Raw genomic sequence first — 23,060 nt, 5'->3', positions numbered from 1 at the left:
GGGTTAATAATGACCTGTTCTAGTTAGGGTTAATAATGACCTGTTCTAGTTAGGGTTAATAATGACCTGTTCTAGTTAGGGTTAATAATGACCTGTTCTAGTTAGGGTTAATAATGACCTGTTCTAGTTAGGGTTAATAATGACCTGTTCTAGTTAGGGTTAATAATGACCTGTTCTAGTTAGGGTTAGTAAACCTGACCTGTTCTAGTTAGGGTTAATAATGACCTGTTCTAGTTAGGGTTAATAAACCTGACCTGTTCTAGTTAGGGTTAATAATGACCTGTTCTAGTTAGGGTTAATAATGACCTGTTCTAGTTAGGGTTAATAATGACCTGTTCTAGTTAGGGTTAATAATGACCTGTTCTAGTTAGGGTTAGTAATGACCTGTTCTAGTTAGGGTTAGTAATGACCTGTTCTAGTTAGGGTTAATAATGACCTGTTCTAGTTAGGGTTAATAATGTTTTATTCTGTTGTAGATGAAGCTGGAGGCCCGCAGGAAAGCAGAGGAGGAGAGGAGGAGGAGAGAGGAGGTGAGGAGAGGAGAGGAGGAACGAAAGGGAGTAGGAAATAACATGAGGAAAGGAGAGGGAGGAGGAGAGAGGAGGAGGGCAATGGTGAGTAGATGAGGAGGGATAGGAGGAGGGAGATGGTGAGTAGAGGAGGGAGAGGAGGAGATGGTGAGTAGAGGAGGAGGGAGATGGAGAGTAGAGGAGTAGGAAATTATGTGAGGAAAGGAGAGGGAGGAGGAGGGAGATGGTGAGAAGAGGGGGAGGATGAGGAGGGTGATGATGAGTAGAGGAGGAGGGATAAGAGGAGGGAGATGGAGAGTAGAGGAGGAGGGAGATGGAGAGTAGAGGAGGAGGAAGAGGAGGGCGATGGTGAGTAGAGGAGGAGGGATAGGAGGAGGAAGATGGAGAGTAGAGGAGGGAGAGGAGGAGATGGTGAGTAGAGGAGGAGGGAGATGGAGAGTAGAGGAGGAGGGATTGGAGGATGGAGATGGAGAGTAGAGGAGGGAGAGGAGGAGATGGTGAGAAGAGGGGGAGGATGAGGAGGGTGATGGTGAGTAGAGGAGGAGGGAGATGGAGAGTAGAGGAGGAGGAAGAGGAGGGCGATGGTGAGTAGAGGAGGAGGGAGATGGAGAGTAGAGGAGGAGGAAGAGGAGGGCGATGGTGAGTAGAGGAGGAGGGATAAGAGGAGGGAGATGGAGAGTAGAGGAGGAGGGAGATGGAGAGTAGAGGAGGAGGAAGAGGAGGGCGATGGTGAGTAGAGGAGGAGGGATAGGAGGAGGAAGATGGAGAGTAGAGGAGGGAGAGGAGGAGATGGTGAGTAGAGGAGGAGGGAGATGGAGAGTAGAGGAGGAGGGATTGGAGGATGGAGATGGAGAGTAGAGGAGGGAGAGGAGGAGATGGAGAGTAGAGGAGGAGGGAGATGGAGAGTAGAGGAGGAGGAAGAGGAGGGCGATGGTGAGTAGAGGAGGAGGGATAGGAGGAGGAAGATGGAGAGTAGAGGAGGGAGAGGAGGAGATGGTGAGTAGAGGAGGAGGGAGATGGAGAGTAGAGGAGGAGGGATTGGAGGAGGGAGCTGGTGAGTAGAGGAGGAGGAAATGGTGAGTAGAGGAGGAGGGAGATGGAGAGTAGAGAAGGAGGAAGAGGAGGGCGATGGTGAGTAGAGGAGGAGGAAGATGGAGAGTAAAGGAGGGAGAGGAGGAGATGGTGTGTAGAGGAGGATGGAGAGTAGAGGAGGAGATGGGGAGTAGGAAATTATATGAGGAAAAGAGAGGGAGGATGAGGGAGATGGTGAGAAGTGGGGGAGGAAGAGGAGGGTGATGCTGAGTATGGGAGGAGGGATAGGAGGAGGGGAAAATGGTGATTAGAGGACGAGGGAGATGGAGAGGAGAGGAGGAGGGAGATGGTGAGTAGAGGAGAGGAGGGGGAGAGGGGGAGGGAGATGGAGAGGAGGAGGAGAGGAGGAGGGAGATGGTGAGTAGAGGAGAGGAGGGGAGAGGAGGAGAGGGATGGAGAGGATATGAGAGGAGGGGGAGAGGAGGAGGGAGATGGAGAGGAGATGAGAGGAGGGGGAGAGGAGGAGGGAGGTAGTGAGTAGAGGAGAGGAGGGGAGGGGGAGAGGAGGAGGGAGATGGAGAGTAGATGAGAGGAGGGGAGAGGAGGAGGGGGATGGAGAGGAGAGGAGAGGAGGGGTAGAGGAGGAGGGAGATGGAGAGGAGAGGGGGAGGAGGAGGGAGATAGAGAGGAGGAGGGAGGCATCTCTTATATCTTGCTGTGTGTGTGTGTGTGTGTGTGTGTGTGTGTGTGTGTGTGTGTGTGTGTGTGTGTGTGTGTGTGTGTGTGTGTGTGTGTGTGTGTGTGTGTGTGTGTGTGTGTGTGTGTGTGTGTGTGTGTGTGTGTGTGTGTGTGTGTGTGTGTGTGTGTTGTGTTTAGGAGCTGACGAAGAGAGAGGTGGTTAACGTCACACACCTGGTGATCCCTGCCGAGCTTGGCTCTTTACTGCAGGCTGCATTAGGTTGGTGTGTGTGCATGTTACATGCTGACTCTCTCTGGTCCAGCTCCTCACGTCTCTCTGGCTAGCTCAGGTCCAGCTCCTCACGTCTCTCTGTCTAGCTCAGGTCCAGCTCCTCACGTCTCTCTGTCTAGCTCAGATCCAGCTCCTCACGTCTCTCTGTCTAGCTCAGGTCCAGCTCCTCACGTCTCTCTGTCTAGCTCAGGTCCAGCTCCTCACGTCTCTCTGTCTAGCTCAGGTCCAGCTCCTCACGTCTCTCTGTCTAGCTCAGGTCCAGCTCCTCACGTCTCTCTGTCTAGCTCAGGTCCAGTTCCTCACGTCTCTCTGTGTGTCTAGGTGGCAGAGACCTCCATTCTGAGTGTCTAGCTCTGGTCCAGCTCCTCACGTCTCTCTGTCTAGCTCAGGTCCAGTTCCTCACGTCTCTCTGTGTGTCTAGGTGGCAGAGACCTCCATTCTGAGTGTCTAGCTCTGGTCCAGTTCCTCACGTCTCTCTGTGTGTCTAGGTGGCAGAGAGCTCCATTCTGATTGTCTAGCTCTGGTCCAGCTCCTCACGTCTCTCTGTGTGTCTAGGTGGCAGAGAGCTCCATTCTGAGTGTCTAGCTCTGGTCCAGCTCCTCACGTCTCTCTGTGTGTCTAGGTGGCAGAGAGCTCCATTCTGAGTGTCTAGCTCTGGTCCAGCTCCTCACGTCTCTCTGTGTGTCTAGGTGGCAGAGAGCTCCATTCTGAGTGTCTAGCTCTGGTCCAGCTCCTCACGTCTCTCTGTGTGTCTAGGTGGCAGAGAGCTCCATTCTGAGTGTCTAGCTCTGGTCCAGCTCCTCACGTCTCTCTGTGTGTCTAGGTGGCAGATAGCTCCATTCTGAGTGTCTAGCTCTGGTCCAGCTCCTCACGTCTCTCTGTGTGTCTAGGTGGCAAAGAGCTCCATTCTGAGTGTCTAGCTCTGGTCCAGCTCCTCACGTCTCTCTGTGTGTCTAGGTGGCAGATAGCTCCATTCTGCGTGTCTAGCTCTGGTCCAGCTCCTCACGTCTCTCTGTGTGTCTAGGTGGCAGAGAGCTCCATTCTGAGTGTCTAGCTCTGGTCCAGCTCCTCACGTCTCTCTGTGTGTCTAGGTGGCAGAGAGCTCCATTCTGAGTGTCTAGCTCTGGTCCAGGCACCACACATCCAGGAGCAGAACCAGCTGACCCTGCCGTTGGACATCAACGACTTCCCCTTCAGCCGCTACGCACAACTCTACTTCAGGGTAACACACCACTCATTCCCCTTCAGCCGCTACGCACAACTCTACTTCAGGGTAACACACCACTCATTCCCCTTCAGCCGCTACGCACAACTCTACTTCAGGGTAACACACCACTCATTCCCCTTCAGCACAACTCTACTTCAGGGTAACACACCACTCATTCCCCTTCAGCACAACTCTACTTCAGGGTAACACACCACTCATTCCCCTTCAGCACAACTCTACTTCAGGGTAACACACCACTCATCCCCTTCAGCACAACTCTACTTCAGGGTAACACACCACTCATCCCCCTTCAGCACAACTCTACTTCAGGGTAACACACCACTCATTCCCCTTCAGCCGCTACGCACAACTCTACTTCAGGGTAACACACCACTCATTCCCCTTCAGCACAACTCTACTTCAGGGTAACACACCACTCATTCCCCTTCAGACGCTACGCACAACTCTACTTCAGGGTAACACACCACTCATCCCCCTTCAGCACAACTCTACTTCAGGGTAACACACCACTCATTCCCCTTCAGCACAACTCTACTTCAGGGTAACACACCACTCATCCCCTTCAGCACAACTCTACTTCAGGGTAACACACCACTCATCCCCTTCAGCACAACTCTACTTCAGGGTAACACACCACTCATCCCCTTCAGCACAACTCTACTTCAGGGTAACACACCACTCATCCCCTTCAGCACAACTCTACTTCAGGGTAACACACCACTCATCCCCTTCAGCCGCTACGCACAACTCTACTTCAGGGTAACACACCACTCATCCCCTTCAGCACAACTCTACTTCAGGGTAACACACCACTCATCCCCTTCAGCCGCTACGCACAACTCTACTTCAGGGTAACACACCACTCATTCCCCTTCAGCCGCTACACACAACTCTACTTCAGGGTAACACACCACTCATCCCCTTCAGCTCGCTACGTTCACAACTCTACTTCAGGGTAACACACCACTCATCCCCTTCAGTTCTCTCTCCCGCACAACTCTACTTCAGGGTAACACACCACTCATTCCCCTTCAGCCGTTCATTCAGTACAACTCCCTACTTCAGGGTAACACACCACTCATCTCCCTTCACTCGTTCATACAGTTCACAACTCTACTTCAGGGTAACACACCACTCATCCCCTTCAGCCGCTACGCACAACACAGTTCTCTCTCCCTGAACACTCTGGTTCATTCAGTTCAGTTCTCTCTCCCTGTACACTCTGGTTCATTCAGTTCAGTTCTCTCTCCCTGTACACTCTGGTTCATTCAGTTCAGTTCTCTCTCCCTGTACACTCTGGTTCATTCAGTTCTCTCTCCCTGTACACTCTGGTTCATTCAGTTCTCTCTCCCTGTACACTCTGGTTCATTCAGTTCTCTCTCCCTGTACACTCTGGTTCATTCAGTTCTCTCTCCCTGTACACTCTGGTTCATTCAGTTCAGTTCTCTCTCCCTGTACACTCTGGTTCATTCAGTTCTCTCTCCCTGTACACTCTGGTTCATTCAGTTCAGTTCATTCTCTCCCTGTACACTCTGGTTCATTCAGTTCTCTCTCCCTGAACACTCTGGTTCATTCAGTTCAGTTCTCTCTCCCTGAACACTCTGGTTCATTCAGTTCAGTTCTCTCTCCCTGTACACTCTGGTTCATTCAGTTCTCTCTCCCTGTACACTCTGGTTCATTCAGTTCTCTCTCCCTGTACACTCTGGTTCATTCAGTTCTCTCTCCCTGTACACTCTGGTTCATTCAGTTCAGTTCTCTCTCCCTGTACACTCTGGTTCATTCAGTTCTCTCTCCCTGTACACTCTGGTTCATTCAGTTCAGTTCTCTCTCCCTGTACACTCTGGTTCATTCAGTTCTCTCTCCCTGTACACTCTGGTTCATTCAGTTCAGTTCTCTCTCCCTGAACACTCTGGTTCATTCAGTTCAGTTCTCTCTCCCTGTACACTCTGGTTCATTCAGTACTCTCTCCCTGAACACTCTGGTTCATTCAGTTCTCTCTCCCTGTACACTCTGGTTCATTCAGTTCAGTTCTCTCTCCCTGTACACTCTGGTTCATTCAGTTCAGTACTCTCTCCCTGAACACTCTGGTTCATTCAGTTCTCTCTCCCTGTACACTCTGGTTCATTCAGTACTCTCTCCCTGAACACTCTGGTTCATTCAGTTCTCTCTCCCTGTACACTCTGGTTCATTCAGTACTCTCTCCCTGTACACTCTGGTTCATTCAGTTCTCTCTCCCTGTACACTCTGGTTCATTCAGTACTCTCTCCCTGTACACTCTGGTTCATTCAGTTCTCTCTCCCTGTACACTCTGGTTCATTCAGTTCAGTTCTCTCTCCCTGTACACTCTGGTTCATTCAGTTCAGTTCTCTCTCCCTGAACACTCTGGTTCATTCAGTTCTCTCTCCCTGTACACTCTGGTTCATTCAGTTCTCTCTCCCTGTACACTCTGGTTCATTCAGTTCTCTCTCCCTGTACACTCTGGTTCATTCAGTTCTCTCTCCCTGTACACTCTGGTTCATTCAGTTCTCTCTCCCTGTACACTCTGGTTCATTCAGTACTCTCTCCCTGTACACTCTGGTTCATTCAGTTCTCTCTCCCTGTACACTCTGGTTCATTCAGTTCAGTTCTCTCTCCCTGTACACTCTGGTTCATTCAGTTCAGTTCTCTCTCCCTGTACACTCTGGTTCATTCAGTTCTCTCTCCCTGTACACTCTGGTTCATTCAGTTCTCTCTCCCTGTACACTCTGGTTCATATATAATACAGAAATACAGACAGCCTAGTTATATTGGAAATATAGAAATACAGATAGCCTAGTTATATTGGAAATACAGAAATACAGACAGCCTAGTTATATTGGAAATATAGAAATACAGACAGCCTAGTTATATTGGAAATACAGAAATACAGACAGCCTTGTTATATTGGATATACAGAAATACAGTTGAACTGATTGAAAATGAATCCTGCAGTCAATGTTTGATACTCTGTCCATTCATTCCATTACCTGGGAAATGTTTAAATACAAAATTCTAATTAAATTCCAAAGATAACATTTTTTACAATTTAAAATTAAATTGCAATTCAGAAAGTCCAAACAGTCTAATTCTAATTAAATTCCAAAACTTGAAGATGGTTGAAATTCTAAATGAATTCCACATAAATTCTCCTCTTCATGAGTGAATTCAAGAATTGAATTGGAATTTCAAATGAGACTGGAATTGACACCAACCCTGACCTACACATGTCTAATCTCCAGGGTCTGACCCCTGCCCCTCTCTCTGTTAGGAGCCTATGTTTGGGATGCTAACGGTTCCCTTGGAGAGGACCCTGACATACACATGTCTAATCTCCAGGGTCTGACCCCTGACCCCTGACCCTCTCTCTGTTAGGAGCCTATGTTTGGGATGCTAACGGTTCCCTTGGAGAGGACCCTGACATACACATGTCTAATCTCCAGGGTCTGACCCTGACCCCTGACCCTCTCTCTGTTAGGAGCCTATGTTTGGGATGCTAACGGTTCCCTTGGAGAGGACCCTGACATACACATGTCTAATCTCCAGGGTCTGACCCCTGACCCCTGACCCTCTCTCTGTTAGGAGCCTATGTTTGGGATTCTAATGGTTCCCTTGGAGAGGACCCTGACATACACATGTCTAATCTCCAGGGTCTGACCCCTGACCCCTGACCCTCTCTCTGTTAGGAGCCTATGTTTGGGATGCTAACGGTTCCCTTGGAGAGGACCCTGACATACACATGTCTAATCTCCAGGGTCTGACCCCTGACCCCTGACCCTCTCTCTGTTAGGAGCCTATGTTTGGGATGCTAACGGTTCCCTTGGAGAGGACCCTGACATACACATGTCTAACCTCCAGGGTCTGACCCCTGACCCTCTCTCTGTTAGGAGCCTATGTTTGGGATGCTAACGGTTCCCTTGGAGAGGACCCTGACATGTACAGATGAGGACCTCCGACAGGAAGCTCTGGAGCTGTTCGTTATGGTGAGTCCTGTTCATTATGGTGAGTCCTGTTCATTATGGTGGGTCCTGCCTGTTCATTATGGTGAGTCCTGTTCATTATGGTGAGTCCTGTCTGTTCATTATGGTGAGTCCTGTTCATTATGGTGAGTCCTGTTCATTATGGTGAGTCCTGCCTGTTCATTATGGTGAGTCCTGCCTGTTCATTATGGTGAGTCCTGTTCATTATGGTGAGTCCTGCCTGTTCATTATGGTGAGTCCTGCCTGTTCATTATGGTGAGTCCTGTTCATTATGGTGAGTCCTGTTCATTATGGTGAGTCCTGTTCATTATGGTGAGTCCTGCCTGTTCATTATGGTGACTCCTGTTCATTATGGTGAGTCCTGCCTGTTCATTATGGTGACTCCTGTTCATTATGGTGAGTCCTGCCTGTTCATTATGGTGAGTCCTGCCTGTTCATTATGGTGAGTCCTGTTCATTATGGTGAGTCCTGTTCATTATGGTGAGTCCTGTTCATTATGGTGAGTCCTGTTCATTATGATGAGTCCTGTTCATTATGGTGAGTCCTGTTCATTATGGTGAGTCCTGTTCATTATGGTGAGTCCTGTTCGTTATGGTGAGTCCTGTTCATTATGGTGAGTCCTGCCTGTTCATTATGGTGAGTCCTGCCTGTTCATTATGGTGAGTCCTGTTCATTATGGTGAGTCCTGCCTGTTCATTATGGTGAGTCCTGCCTGTTCATTATGGTGAGTCCTGTTCATTATGGTGAGTCCTGTTCATTATGGTGAGTCCTGCCTGTTCATTATGGTGAGTCCTGTTCATTATGGTGAGTCCTGTTCATTATGGTGAGTCCTGTTCATTATGGTGAGTCCTGCCTGTTCATTATGGTGAGTCCTGCCTGTTCATTATGGCGAGTCCTGTTCATTATGGCGAGTCCTGTTCATTATGGTGAGTCCTGTTCATTATGGTGAGTCCTGTTCATTATGGTGAGTCCTGTCTGTTCATTATGGTGAGTCCTGTTCATTATGGTGAGTCCTGTCTGTTCATTATGGTGAGTCCTGTTCATTATGGTGAGTCCTGTTCATTATGGTGAGTCCTGTTCATTATGGTGAGTCCTGTCTGTTCATTATGGTGAGTCCTGCCTGTTCATTATGGTGAGTCCTGTTCATTATGGTGAGTCCTGTTCATTATGGTGAGTCCTGTTCATTATGGTGAGTCCTGTTCATTATGGTGAGTCCTGTTCATTATGGTGAGTCCTGCCTGTTCATTATGGTGAGTCCTGTTCACTATGGTGAGTCCTGTTCATTATGTCTCGACCAAACCTTATTCGACTGAAGTTTATCATTCTAATTCATTGTACATGTTACAGAATCTAATGATTACTAATAGTTACGTTTGTCTTATTATTCATTATATATGTTACATAATGTCATAATTACATTTCAGGGTGGAATTCTTTAGTCATTACCTTTAAGCATATAAATTCCCTCATCATAGGGTTCTGTCTATCTCTGTGTTCTAGGTGTTTAAGTGTTAGGGTTCCGTCTATCTCTGTGTTCCAGGTGTTTAAGTGTTAGGGTTCTATTTAGCTCTGTTTTCTAGGTGTTTCGGTGTTAGGGTTCTGTCTATCACTGTGTTCTAGGTGTTTAAGTGTTAGGGTTTTGTCTATCTATGTGTTCTAGGTGTTTAAGAGTTAGAGTTCAAATCAAATCAAATCAAATCAAATTTTATTTGTCACACATACACATGGTTAGCAGATGTTAATGCGAGTGTAGCGAAATGCTTGTGCTTCTAGTTCCGACAATGCAGTGATAACCAACAAGTAATCTAACTAACAATTCCAAAACTACTGTCTTATACACAGTGTAAGGGGATAAGGAACATGTACATAAGGATATATGAATGAGTGATGGTACAGAGCAGCATACAGTAGATGGTATCGAGTACAGTATATACATATGAGATGAGTGTGTAGACAAAGTAAACAAAGTGGCATAGTTAAAGTGGCTAGTGATACATGTGTTACATAAGGATGCAGTCGATGATGTAGAGTACAGTATATACATATGCATATGAGATGAATAATGTAGGGTAAGTAACATTATATAAGGTAGCATTGTTTAAAGTGGCTAGTGATATATTTACATCATTTCCCATCAATTCCCATTATTAAATGGCTGGAGTTGGGTCAGTGTCAATGACAGTGTGTTGGCAGCAGCCACTCAATGTTAGTGGTGGCTGTTTAACAGTCTGATGGCCTTTAGATAGAAGCTGTTTTTCAGTCTCTCGGTCCCAGCTTTGATGCACCTGTACTGACCTCGCCTTCTGGATGATAGCGGGGTGAACAGGCAGTGGTTCGGGTGGTTGATGTCCTTGATGATCTTTATGGCCTTCCTGTAACAACGGGTGGTGTAGGTGTCCTGGAGGGCAGGTAGTTTGCCCCCGGTGATGCGTTGTGCAGTCCTCACTACCCTCTGGAGAGCCTTAGGGTTGAGGGCGGAGCAGTTGCCATACCAGGCGGTGATACAGCCCGCCAGGATGCTCTCGATTGTGCATCTGTAGAAGTTTGTGAGTGCTTTTGGTGACAAGCCGAATTTCTTCAGCCTCCTGAGGTTGAATAGGCGCTGCTGCGCCTTCTTCACGACGCTGTCAGTGTGAGTGGACCAATTCAGTTTGTCTGTGATGTGTATGCCGAGGAACTTAAAACTAGCTACCCTCTCCACTACTGTTCCATCGATGTGGATAGGGGGGTGTTCCCTCTGCTGTTTCCTGAAGTCCACAATCATCTCCTTAGTTTTGTTGACGTTGAGTGTGAGGTTATTTTCCTGACACCACACTCCGAGGGCCCTCACCTCCTCCCTGTAGGCCGTCTCGTCGTTGTTGGTAATCAAGCCTACCACTGTTGTGTCGTCCGCAAACTTGATGATTGAGTTGGAGGCGTGCGTGGCCACGCAGTCGTGGGTGAACAGGGAGTACAGGAGAGGGCTCAGAACGCACCCTTGTGGGGCCCCCGTGTTGAGGATCAGCGGGGAGGAGATGTTGTTGCCTACCCTCACCACCTGGGGGCGGCCCGTCAGGAAGTCCAGTACCCAGTTGCACAGGGCGGGGTCGAGACCCAGGGTCTCGAGCTTGATGACGAGCTTGGAGGGTACTATGGTGTTGAATGCCGAGCTGTAGTCGATGAACAGCATTCTCACATAGGTATTCCTCTTGTCCAGGTGGGTTAGGGCAGTGTGCAGTGTGGTTGAGATTGCATCGTCTGTGGACCTATTTGGGCGGTAAGCAAATTGGAGTGGGTCTAGGGTGTCAGGTAGGGTGGAGGTGATATGGTCCTTGACTAGTCTCTCAAAGCACTTCATGATGACGGAAGTGAGTGCTACGGGGCGGTAGTCGTTTAGCTCAGTTACCTTAGCTTTCTTGGGAACAGGAACAATGGTGGCCCTCTTGAAGCATGTGGGAACAGCAGACTGGTATAGGGATTGATTGAATATGTCCGTAAACACACCGGCCAGCTGGTCTGCGCATGCTCTGTGGGCGCGGCTGGGGATGCCGTCTGGGCCTGCAGCCTTGCGAGGGTTAACATGTTTAAATGTCTTACTCACCTCGGCTGCAGTGAAGGAGAGACTGCATGTTTCCGTTGCAGGCCGTGTCAGTGGCACTGTATTGTCCTCAAAGCGGGCAAAAAAGTTATTTAGTCTGCCTGGGAGCAAGACATCCTGGTCCGTGACTGGGCTGGATTTCATCTTGTAGTCCGTGATTGACTGTAGACCCTTCCACATGCCTCTTGTGTCTGAGCCATTGAATTGAGATTCCACTTTGTCTCTGTACTGACGCTTAGCTTGTTTAATAGCCTTACGGAGGGAATAGCTGCACTGTTTGTATTCAGTCATGTTGACAGACACCTTGCCCTGATTAAAAGCAGTGGTTCGCGCTTTCAGTTTCACGCGAATGCTGCCATCAATCCACGGTTTCTGGTTAGGGAATGTTTTTATCGTTGCTATGGGAACGACATCTTCGACGCACGTTCTAATGAACTCGCACACCGAATCAGCGTATTCGTCAATATTCCCATCTGGCCTTGTCTGAAACATGTCTATCTGTCTATCTGTGTGCTAGGTGTTTAAGTTTAGGATTCTGTGTTCTAGGAGTTTAAGTGTCAGGGTTCTGTCTATCTCTGGGTTATAGGTGTTTAAGTGTTATGGTTATGTATATCTCTGTGTTCTAGGTGTTTAATTGTTAGGGTTCTGTCTATTTCTTAGTTCTAGGTGTTTAAGTGTTAGGATTCTGTCTATTTCAGTATTCTAGGTGTTTAAGTGTTAGGGTTCTATCTAGCTCTGTGTTCTAGATGTCTAAGTGTTAGGGTTCCATCTAGCTCTGTGTTCTAGGTGTTTAAGTGTTATGGTTCTGTCTATTACTGTGTTCTAGGTGTTTAAGTGTTAGGGTTCTGTCTATTTCCATGTTCTAGGTGTTAGGATTCTGCGTTCTAGGTGTTTAAGTGTTAGGGTTCTGTCTATCACTGTGTTCTAGGTGTTTAAGTGTTAGGGTTCTGTCTATCTATGTGTTCTAGGTGTTTAAGTGTTCTGTCTGTGTCGTATCTGTGTTCTAAGTATTAAGGGATGTGGTTCTATGTTGTAGATCCTGAGGTTCATGGGCGACCCCCACCTGAATGGGGCTCAGGAGAACCTGTTTGGGAACTACATCATCCAGAGAGGACTGGCCAATCAGGGAATGCGAGACGAGATCCTGGCTCAGCTGGCCAACCAGGTGTGGCGGAACCCTAACCATGACAACGCAGAGAGAGGCTGGCTGCTGCTGCTGGGGTGTGTCTGCTGCTTCCCCCCCTCCGCCAGGCTGCACACACCTCTACTGAAGTAAGAACACACACCTCTACTGAAGTAAGAACACACACCTCTACTGAAGTAAGAACACACACCTCTACTGAAGTAAGAACACACACCTCTACTGAAGTAAGAACACACACCTCTACTGAAGTAAGAACACACACCTCTACTGAAGTAAGAACACACACACCTCTACTGAAGTAAGAACACACACCTCTACTGAAGTAAGAACACACACCTCTACTGAAGTAAGAACACACACACACACCTCTACTGAAGTAAGAACACACACCTCTACTGAAGTCAGAACACACACACACACCTCTACTGAAGTAAGAACACACACACACACCTCTACTGAAGTAAGAACACACACACCTACTGAAGTAAGAACACACACCTCTACTGAAGTAAGAACACACACCTCTACTGAAGTAAGAACACACACACCTACTGAAGTAAGAACACACACCTCTACTGAAGTAAGAACACACACCTCTACTGAAGTAAGAACACACACACCTACTGAAGTAAGAACACACACCTCTACTGAAGTAAGAACACACACCTCTACTGAAGTAAGAACACACACCTCTACTGAAGTAAGAACACACACCTCTACTGAAGTAAGAACACACACACACACACCTCTACTGAAGTAAGAACACACACACCTACTGAAGTAAGAACACACACCTCTACTGAAGTAAGAACACACACACACCTCTACTGAAGTAAGAACACACACACCTACTGAAGTAAGAACACACACCTCTACTGAAGTAAGAACACACACCTCTACTGAAGTAAGAACACACACCTCTACTGAAGTAAGAACACACACCTACTGAAGTAAGAACACACACCTACTGAAGTAAGAACACACACCTCTACTGAAGTAAGAACACACACCTCTACTGAAGTAAGAACACACACCTACTGAAGTAAGAACACACACACACCTACTGAGGTCCTACCTACTGTCTCCTACTGAAGTAACACACATAGACCATGGTCCTACCTACTGAAGTAACACACATAGACCATGGTCCTACCTACTGAAGTAACACACATAGACCATGGTCCTACCTACTGAAGTAACACACATAGACCATGGTCCTACCAACTGTCTCCTAGGTTTGTGTCTGACCACGCCCCTGCCTGTTGCCGGGCGCTGCTGCAGCACCGGCTGATCCAGGCCAATCAGAAGTCCCGGCTGTTATCAGGCTCCGCCCCTGAGACAGCACGCACCTATCCACTGTCTCTGTTGGAGTGGACAGCCAATAGGAAGAGGGCTAACATGGTGCTGCAGGTGTCCTGCTTCGATGGTGAGCTGCGCTTCTGATGACATCACAGAGCTGTCTACTAACTGACAGACACAGAAACACAAGGGGGACAACTGCTTATCTCCATAACTCTCCTCTCTCTGTCTCTCTCTCTCTCTCCTCTCACTGTCTCTCTGTCTCTCTGTCTCTCTGTCTCTCTGTCTGTCTGTCTGTCTGTCTGTCTGTCTGTCTGTCTGTCTGTCTGTCTGTCTGTCTGTCTGTCTGTCTGTCTGTCTGTCTGTCTGTCTGTCTGTCTGTCTGTCTGTCTGTCTGTCTGTCTGTCTGTCTGTCTGTCTGTCTGTCTGTCTGTCTGTCTGTCTGTCTGTCTGTCTGTCTGTCTGTCTGTCTGTGTCTCTAGGAGAATCGTTCCTGTGTCCTGTACAATCCTGGACCAGTGGAGAAGATCTAGCGGGAGACATCCTGCGAAACAGGTATCCTATCCAACCATCCTACTACACAGGTATTCTATCCTACTAGACAGGTATCCTATCCTACTATCCTACTACACAGGTATCCTATCCTACCATGCTACTGCACAGGTATCCTTTGCTACTATCCTACTACACAGGTATCCTACCATGCTACTGCGCAGGTATCCTATGCTACTATCCTACTACACAGGTATTCTAGCCTACTACACAGGTATCCTATTTTCTATACTGTCTGTCTGTTTTCCTGTAGGGGAGTGTGTGATGCGTGGAGGGGGTGTTCTATACAGTCTGTCTGTTTTCCTGTAGGGGAGTGTGTGAGGCGTGGAGGGGGTTTTCTATACTGATGAAGGAGCATGGGCAGTGGGCGGAGCTAGCCGGTCATGATTACGTCATGGATCTGGTGGGTATATCACACACACCACATACACACATTAAGCCAATTGAGAGTTATCACGCTAACTGAGAGTTATCAGGTTAACTGAGAGTTATCAGGCTAACTGAGAGTTATCAGGCTAACTGAGAGTTATCAGGTTAACTGAACGTTATCAGGCTAACAGAGTTATCAGGCTAACTGAGAGTTAACTGAGAGTTATCAGGCTAACTGAGAGTTATCAGGCTAACCGAGAGTTATCGGGCTAACTGAGAGTTAACTGAGAGTTATCAGGCTAACTGAGAGTTATCAGGCTAACCGAGAGTTATCGGGCTAACCGAGAGTTATCGGGCTAACCGGGAGTTATTAGGTTAACTGAGAGTTATCAGGTTAACTGAGTTATCCGGCTAACTGAGAGTTATCAGGTTAACTGAGAGTTATCAGGCTAACTGAGAGTTATCAGGCTTTCGGAGAGTTATCAGGTTAACCGAGAGTTATCAGGTCAGCTGAGAGTTATCAGGTTAGCTGAGAGTTATCAGGCTTTCTGAGAGTTATCAGGCTAACCGAGAGTTATCAGGCTAACTGAGAGTTGTCAGGCTAACTGAGAGTTATCAGGTTAACTGAGAGTTATCAGGTTAACCGAGAGTTATCAGGTTTACTGAGAGTTATCAGGTTAGCTGAGAGTTATGAGGCTTTCTGAGAGTTATCAGGTTAACCGAGAGTTATCAGGCTAACCAAGAGTTATCAGGCTAACTGAGAGTTAACTGAGAGTTATCAGGCTAACTGAGAGTTATCAGGCTAACCGAGAGTTATCAGACTAACCGAGAGTTATCAGGCTAACCGAGAGTTATCAGGCTAACTGAGAGTTATCAGGCTAACTGGCCCTAACTGAATCCTGTTTTAGATCTCAGACTTTGAAAAGGTCTGGCCCTAACTGAATCCTGTTGTAGATCCCAGACTTTGAAAAGGTCTGGCCCTAACTGAATCCTGTTGTAGATCCCAGACTTTGAAAAGGTCTGGCCCTAACTGAATCCTGTTTTAGATCTCAGACTTTGAAAACGTCTGGCCCTAACTGAATCCTGTTTTAGATCTCAGACTTGGAGCTGCCGTCCGACTTCCCCAAACAGAAGAGTTACTTCATCATCTCAGCTGAGGATCCTAATAGGGTTCGAACCAACGCCAGCCTGTGAGTCCAAACACACATAAACCCTTTACTGGGGAGCTAACACAGGTCTCAGGGAATGTTACTAATCACCCAGCCAGGAGGATTGGTTCATCAGGGAAACGGTGGGCTCTGATTGGCCCAACACACTAATCACCCAGCCTGTTTGTGTGACCAGAACTCTGTTTGGCAGTGGTTTTGACAGTGATGAAGAGCTGCCCCCGCCCTTCCTCAGCGCCACCCAACCTGCGTACAGCCTGCCAGGCTCTGACGGATACTCCAGCCACGGTACACACACACACACACACACACACACACACACACACACACACACACACACACACACACACACACACACACACACACACACACACACACACACACACACACACACACACACACACACACACACACACACACACACACACACACACACACACACACACACACACACACACACACACACACACACACACACACCAGTATAGTGATATTAACAGTGTCTCCTCTCCAGTGGAGTCTGGTGTGTTCAGCGATGGTCCGACTCAGAGAGGGGTGGATCGCTACCTGGACAGCCTCTTCAACCCTGTGTTATCAGACGGCAGCACGGTGAGACACACACAGTGGGTGTGTGTGTGTGTGTGTGTGGGAGGGAGGGTGGGCAGTATGAATGGAGCAGACTGCAGCGGGGGATTAAGTTACTAAACTACACAGGTATCATATCCTAACATCCTACCGTATTACATACAACCGGAGGGCTGCTGGATTCAGACTCCAGGTTCCTTCTTCTGCCGTAGGGACCTGGAGCATAACATAACACATCATAACATAACACATCATAACATAACACATCATAACATAATACATCATAACATAATACATCATAACACAACATAACATAACACATCATAACACATCATAACATAATACATCATAACACAACATAACACATCATAATACATCATAACATAATACATCATAACATAATACATCATAACATAATACATCATAATACATCATAACATAATACATCATAACATAATACATCATAACATAATACATCATAACATAATACATCATAATACATCATAACATAATACATCATAATACATCATAACACATCATAACATAATACACATCATAATAATCATAATACATCATAACATAATACATCATAACATAATATCATCATAATACATCATAACATAATACATCATAACACATCATAACATAATACATCATAACATAATAATACATCATAACATAATACATCATCATAACACATCATAACATAAACATCATAACATAATACATCATAACATAATACATCATAACATAATACATCATAACATAATACATCATAACATAATACATCATAACATCATAACACATCATAACACATCATATCATACATCATAACATAATACATCATAACATAATACATCATAACATAATACATCATAACATAATACATCATAACATAACACATCATAACACATCATAATACATCATAACATAATACATCATAACATAATACATCATAATACATCATAACATAATACATCATAACATAATACATCATAACATAATACATCATAACATAATACATCATAATACATCATAACATAATACATCATAACATAATACATCATAACATAATACATCATAATACATCATAACATAATACATCATAACACATCATAACATAATACATCATAACATAATACATCATAACACATCATAACATAATACATCATACATCATAACAAAATACATCATAACATAATACATCATAACATAATACATCATAACATAACACATCATAACATAATACATCATAATACATCATAATACATCATAACATAATACATCATAACAAAATACATCATAACATAATACATCATAACATAATACATCATAACATAACACATCATAACATAATACATCATAATACATCATAACATAACACATCATAACATAATACATCATAATACATCATAACATAATACATCATAACACATCATAACATAATACATCATAACATAATATATCATAATACATCATAACATAATACATCATAACATAATACATCATAACATAATACATCATAATACATCATAACATAATACATCATAACACATCATAACATAATACATCATAACACATCATAACATAATACAGCATAACATAACACATCATAACACATCATAACACATCATAATACATCATAACATAATACATCATAACACATCATAACATAATACATCATAACACATCATAACATAATACATCATAACACATCATAACACATCATATCACATCATAACATAATACATCATAACATAATACATCATAACATAATACATCATAATACATCATAACATAATACATCATAACATAATACACCATAACATAATACATCATAACATAACACAATACATCACATCATAATACATCATAACATAATACATCATAACACATCATAACACAATACATCATAACATAATACATCATAACATAATACATCATAACATAATACATCATAATACATCATAACACATCATAATACATCATAACATAATACATCATAATACATCATAATACATCATAACACATCATAACATAATACATCATAACATAACACATCATAATACATAATACATCATAACACATCATAACATAATACATCATAACATAATACATCATAACATAATACATCATAACATAATACATCATAATACATCATAACACATCATAATACATCATAACATAATACATCATAATACATCATAATACATCATAACACATCATAACATAATACATCATAACATAATACATCATAACATAATACATCATAACATAACACATCATAACATAATACATCATAACATAATACATCATAACACATCATAACATAATACATCATAACATAATACATCATAACATAATACATCATAACACATCATAACATAATACATCATAACATAATACATCATAACATAATACATCATAATACATCATAACATAATACATCATAACATAATACACCATAACATAATACATCATAACATAACACAATACATCACATCATAATACATCATAACATAATACATCATAACACATCATAACACAATACATCATAACATAATACATCATAACATAATACATCATAACATAATACATCATAATACATCATAACACATCATAATACATCATAACATAATACATCATAATACATCATAATACATCATAACACATCATAACATAATACATCATAACATAATACATCATAACATAATACATCATAACATAACACATCATAACATAATACATCATAACATAATACATCATAACACATCATAACATAATACATCATAACATAATACATCATAACATAATACATCATAACATAATACATCATAATACATCATAACACATCATAACACATCATAACATAATACATCATAACACATCATAACATAATACATCATAACATAATACATCATAACATAATACATCATAACATAATACATCATAACACATCATAACAAAATACATCATAACATAATACATCATAACATAATACATCATAACATAATATATGCCATTTCATCCAAACACTTAATACATCATAACATAATGAGCTACATAATACATCATAACATAATACATCATAACATAATACATCATAACATAATACATCATAATACATCATAACATAATACATCATAATACATCATAACATAATACATCATAACATAATACATCATAACACATCATAACATAATACATCATAACACATCATAACATAATACATCATAACATAATACATCATAACATAATACATCATAACATAATACATCATAACATAATACATCATAACACATCATAACATAATACATCATAACACATCATAACATAATACATCATAACATAATACATCATAACATAATACATCATAACATAATACATCATAACATAATACATCATAACACATCATAACATAACACATCATAACATAATACATCATAACACATCATAACATAATACATCATAACATAATACATCATAATACATCATAATACATCATAACACATCATAACATAATACATCATAATACATCATAACACATCATAACACAATACATCATAACACATCATAACATAACACATCATAACATAATACATCATAACATAATACATCATAACATAATACATCATAACATAATACATCATAACACATCATAACATAATACATCATAACACATCATAACATAATACATCATAATACATCATAACATAATACATCATAACATAATAAATCATAACATAATACATCATAACATAATACATCATAACATAATACATCATAACATAATACATCATAACATAATACATCATAACATAATACATCATTACACATCATAACACATCATAACATAATACATCATAACATAACACATTATAACATAATACATCATAACATAATACATCATAACATAATACATCATAATATAATACATCATAACATAACACATCATAACATAATACATCATAACACATCATAATACATCATAACACATCATAACATAATACATCATAACACATCATAATACATCATAACATAATACATCATAACATAATACATCATAATACATCATAACATAATACATCATAACATAATACATCATAACACATCATAACATAATACATCATAACATAATACATCATAACATAATACATCATAACACATCATAACACATCATAACATAATACATCATAATACATCATAACATAATACATCATAACACATCATAATACATCATAACACATCATAACATAATACATCATAACACATCATAATACATCATAACATAATACATCATAACATAATACATCATAACACATCATAACATAATACATCATAACATAATACATCATAACATAATACATCATAACATAATACATCATAATACATCATAACATAATACATCATAATACATCATAACATAATACATCATTACACATCATAACATAATACATCATAACATAATACATCATAACATAATACATCATTACACATCATAACATAATACATCATAACATAATACATCATAACACATCATAATACATCATAACATAATACATCATAACATAATACATCATAACACATTATAACACATCATAACATAATACATCATAATACATCATAACATAATACATCATAACACATCATAACATAATACATCATAACACATCATAACATAATACATCATAACACATCATAACATAATACATCATAACATAATACATCATAACATAATACATCATAACATAATACATCATAACACATCATAACATAATACATCATAACACATCATAACATAATACATCATAACATAATACATCATAACATAATACATCATAACATAATACATCATAACACATCATAACATAATACATCATAACACATCATAACACATCATAACACATCATAACACAATACATCATAACACATCATAACATAATACATCATAACACATCATAACATAATACATCATAACACAATACATCATAACACATCATAACATAACACATCATAACATAATACATCATAACATAATACATCATAACATAATACATCATAACATAATACATCATAACACATCATAACATAATACATCATAACACATCATAACATAATACATCATAATACATCATAACATAATACATCATAACATAATACATCATAACATAATACATCATAACATAATACATCATAACACATCATAACATAATACATCATAACACATCATAACATAATACATCATAACATAATACATCATAACATAATACATCATAACATAATACATCATAACACATCATAACATAATACATCATAACACATCATAACACATCATAACACATCATAACACAATACATCATAACACATCATAACATAATACATCATAATACATCATAACATAATACATCATAACATAATAAATCATAACATAATACATCATAATACATCATAACATAATACATCATAATACATCATAACATAATACATCATAACATAATACATCATAACATAATACATCATTACACATCATAACACATCATAACATAATACATCATAACATAACACATTATAACATAATACATCATAACATAATACATCATAACATAACACATTATAACATAATACATCATAACATAATACATCATAACATAATACATCATAACATAACACATCATAACATAATACATCATAACACATCATAACATAATACATCATAACACATCATAATACATCATAACACATCATAACATAATACATCATAACACATCATAATACATCATAACATAATACATCATAACATAATACATCATAATACATCATAACATAATACATCATAACATAATACATCATAACATAATACATCATAACATAATACATCATAACACATCATAACACATCATAACATAATACATCATAATACATCATAACATAATACATCATAACACATCATAACACATCATAACATAATACATCATAATACATCATAACATAATACATCATAACACATCATAATACATCATAACACATCATAACATAATACATCATAACACATCATAATACATCATAACATAATACATCATAACACATCATAATACATCATAACATAATACATCATAACACATAACATAATACATCATAACACATCATAACATAATACATCATAACACATCATAACATAATACATCATAACATAATACATCATAACACATCATAACACATCATAACATAATACATCATAATACATCATAACATAATACATCATAACACATCATAACACATCATAACACATCATAACATAATACATCATAACACAATACATCATAACACAATACATCATAACACATCATAACATAATACATCATAACATAATACATCATAACACATCATAACACATCATAACACATCATAACACATCATAACACATCATAACACATCATAACACATCATAACATAATACATCATAACACAATACATCATAACACAATACATCATAACACATCATAACATAATACATCATAACATAATACATCATAATACATCATAACACATCATAACACATCATAACACATCATAACACATCATAACATAATACATCATAACACAATACATCATA

General features: G+C 40.9%; 1 protein-coding gene across 4 annotated transcripts in view; it reads left to right on the top strand.

The window, feature by feature from the left end:
* The window catches only part of myo15aa (myosin XVAa), a 207,366-nt gene that overhangs the window by 80,751 nt on the left and 103,555 nt on the right, over nucleotides 1-23,060 (top strand). For 3 of the 4 annotated variants that reach the window (XM_046334016.1, XM_046334014.1, XM_046334013.1), the window contains 11 exons: nucleotides 477-530; nucleotides 2,439-2,520; nucleotides 3,624-3,754; nucleotides 7,663-7,758; nucleotides 12,369-12,604; nucleotides 13,712-13,902; nucleotides 14,258-14,330; nucleotides 14,637-14,730; nucleotides 15,789-15,886; nucleotides 16,041-16,150; nucleotides 16,377-16,471. In XM_046334016.1, coding sequence (XP_046189972.1) covers nucleotides 477-530; nucleotides 2,439-2,520; nucleotides 3,624-3,754; nucleotides 7,663-7,758; nucleotides 12,369-12,604; nucleotides 13,712-13,902; nucleotides 14,258-14,330; nucleotides 14,637-14,730; nucleotides 15,789-15,886; nucleotides 16,041-16,150; nucleotides 16,377-16,471 — 1,260 coding nt within the window. The remainder of the gene's footprint in view (nucleotides 1-476; nucleotides 531-2,438; nucleotides 2,521-3,623; nucleotides 3,755-7,662; nucleotides 7,759-12,368; nucleotides 12,605-13,711; nucleotides 13,903-14,257; nucleotides 14,331-14,636; nucleotides 14,731-15,788; nucleotides 15,887-16,040; nucleotides 16,151-16,376; nucleotides 16,472-23,060) is intronic. The other variant, XM_046334015.1, reaches the window with a different exon arrangement.

The sequence above is a fragment of the Oncorhynchus gorbuscha genome, unplaced genomic scaffold (assembly GCF_021184085.1).
Source record: "Oncorhynchus gorbuscha isolate QuinsamMale2020 ecotype Even-year unplaced genomic scaffold, OgorEven_v1.0 Un_scaffold_557, whole genome shotgun sequence".
In the NCBI taxonomy this organism is placed as follows: domain Eukaryota; kingdom Metazoa; phylum Chordata; class Actinopteri; order Salmoniformes; family Salmonidae; genus Oncorhynchus; species Oncorhynchus gorbuscha.
This window is presented reverse-complemented; position numbering and strand designations above follow the sequence as displayed.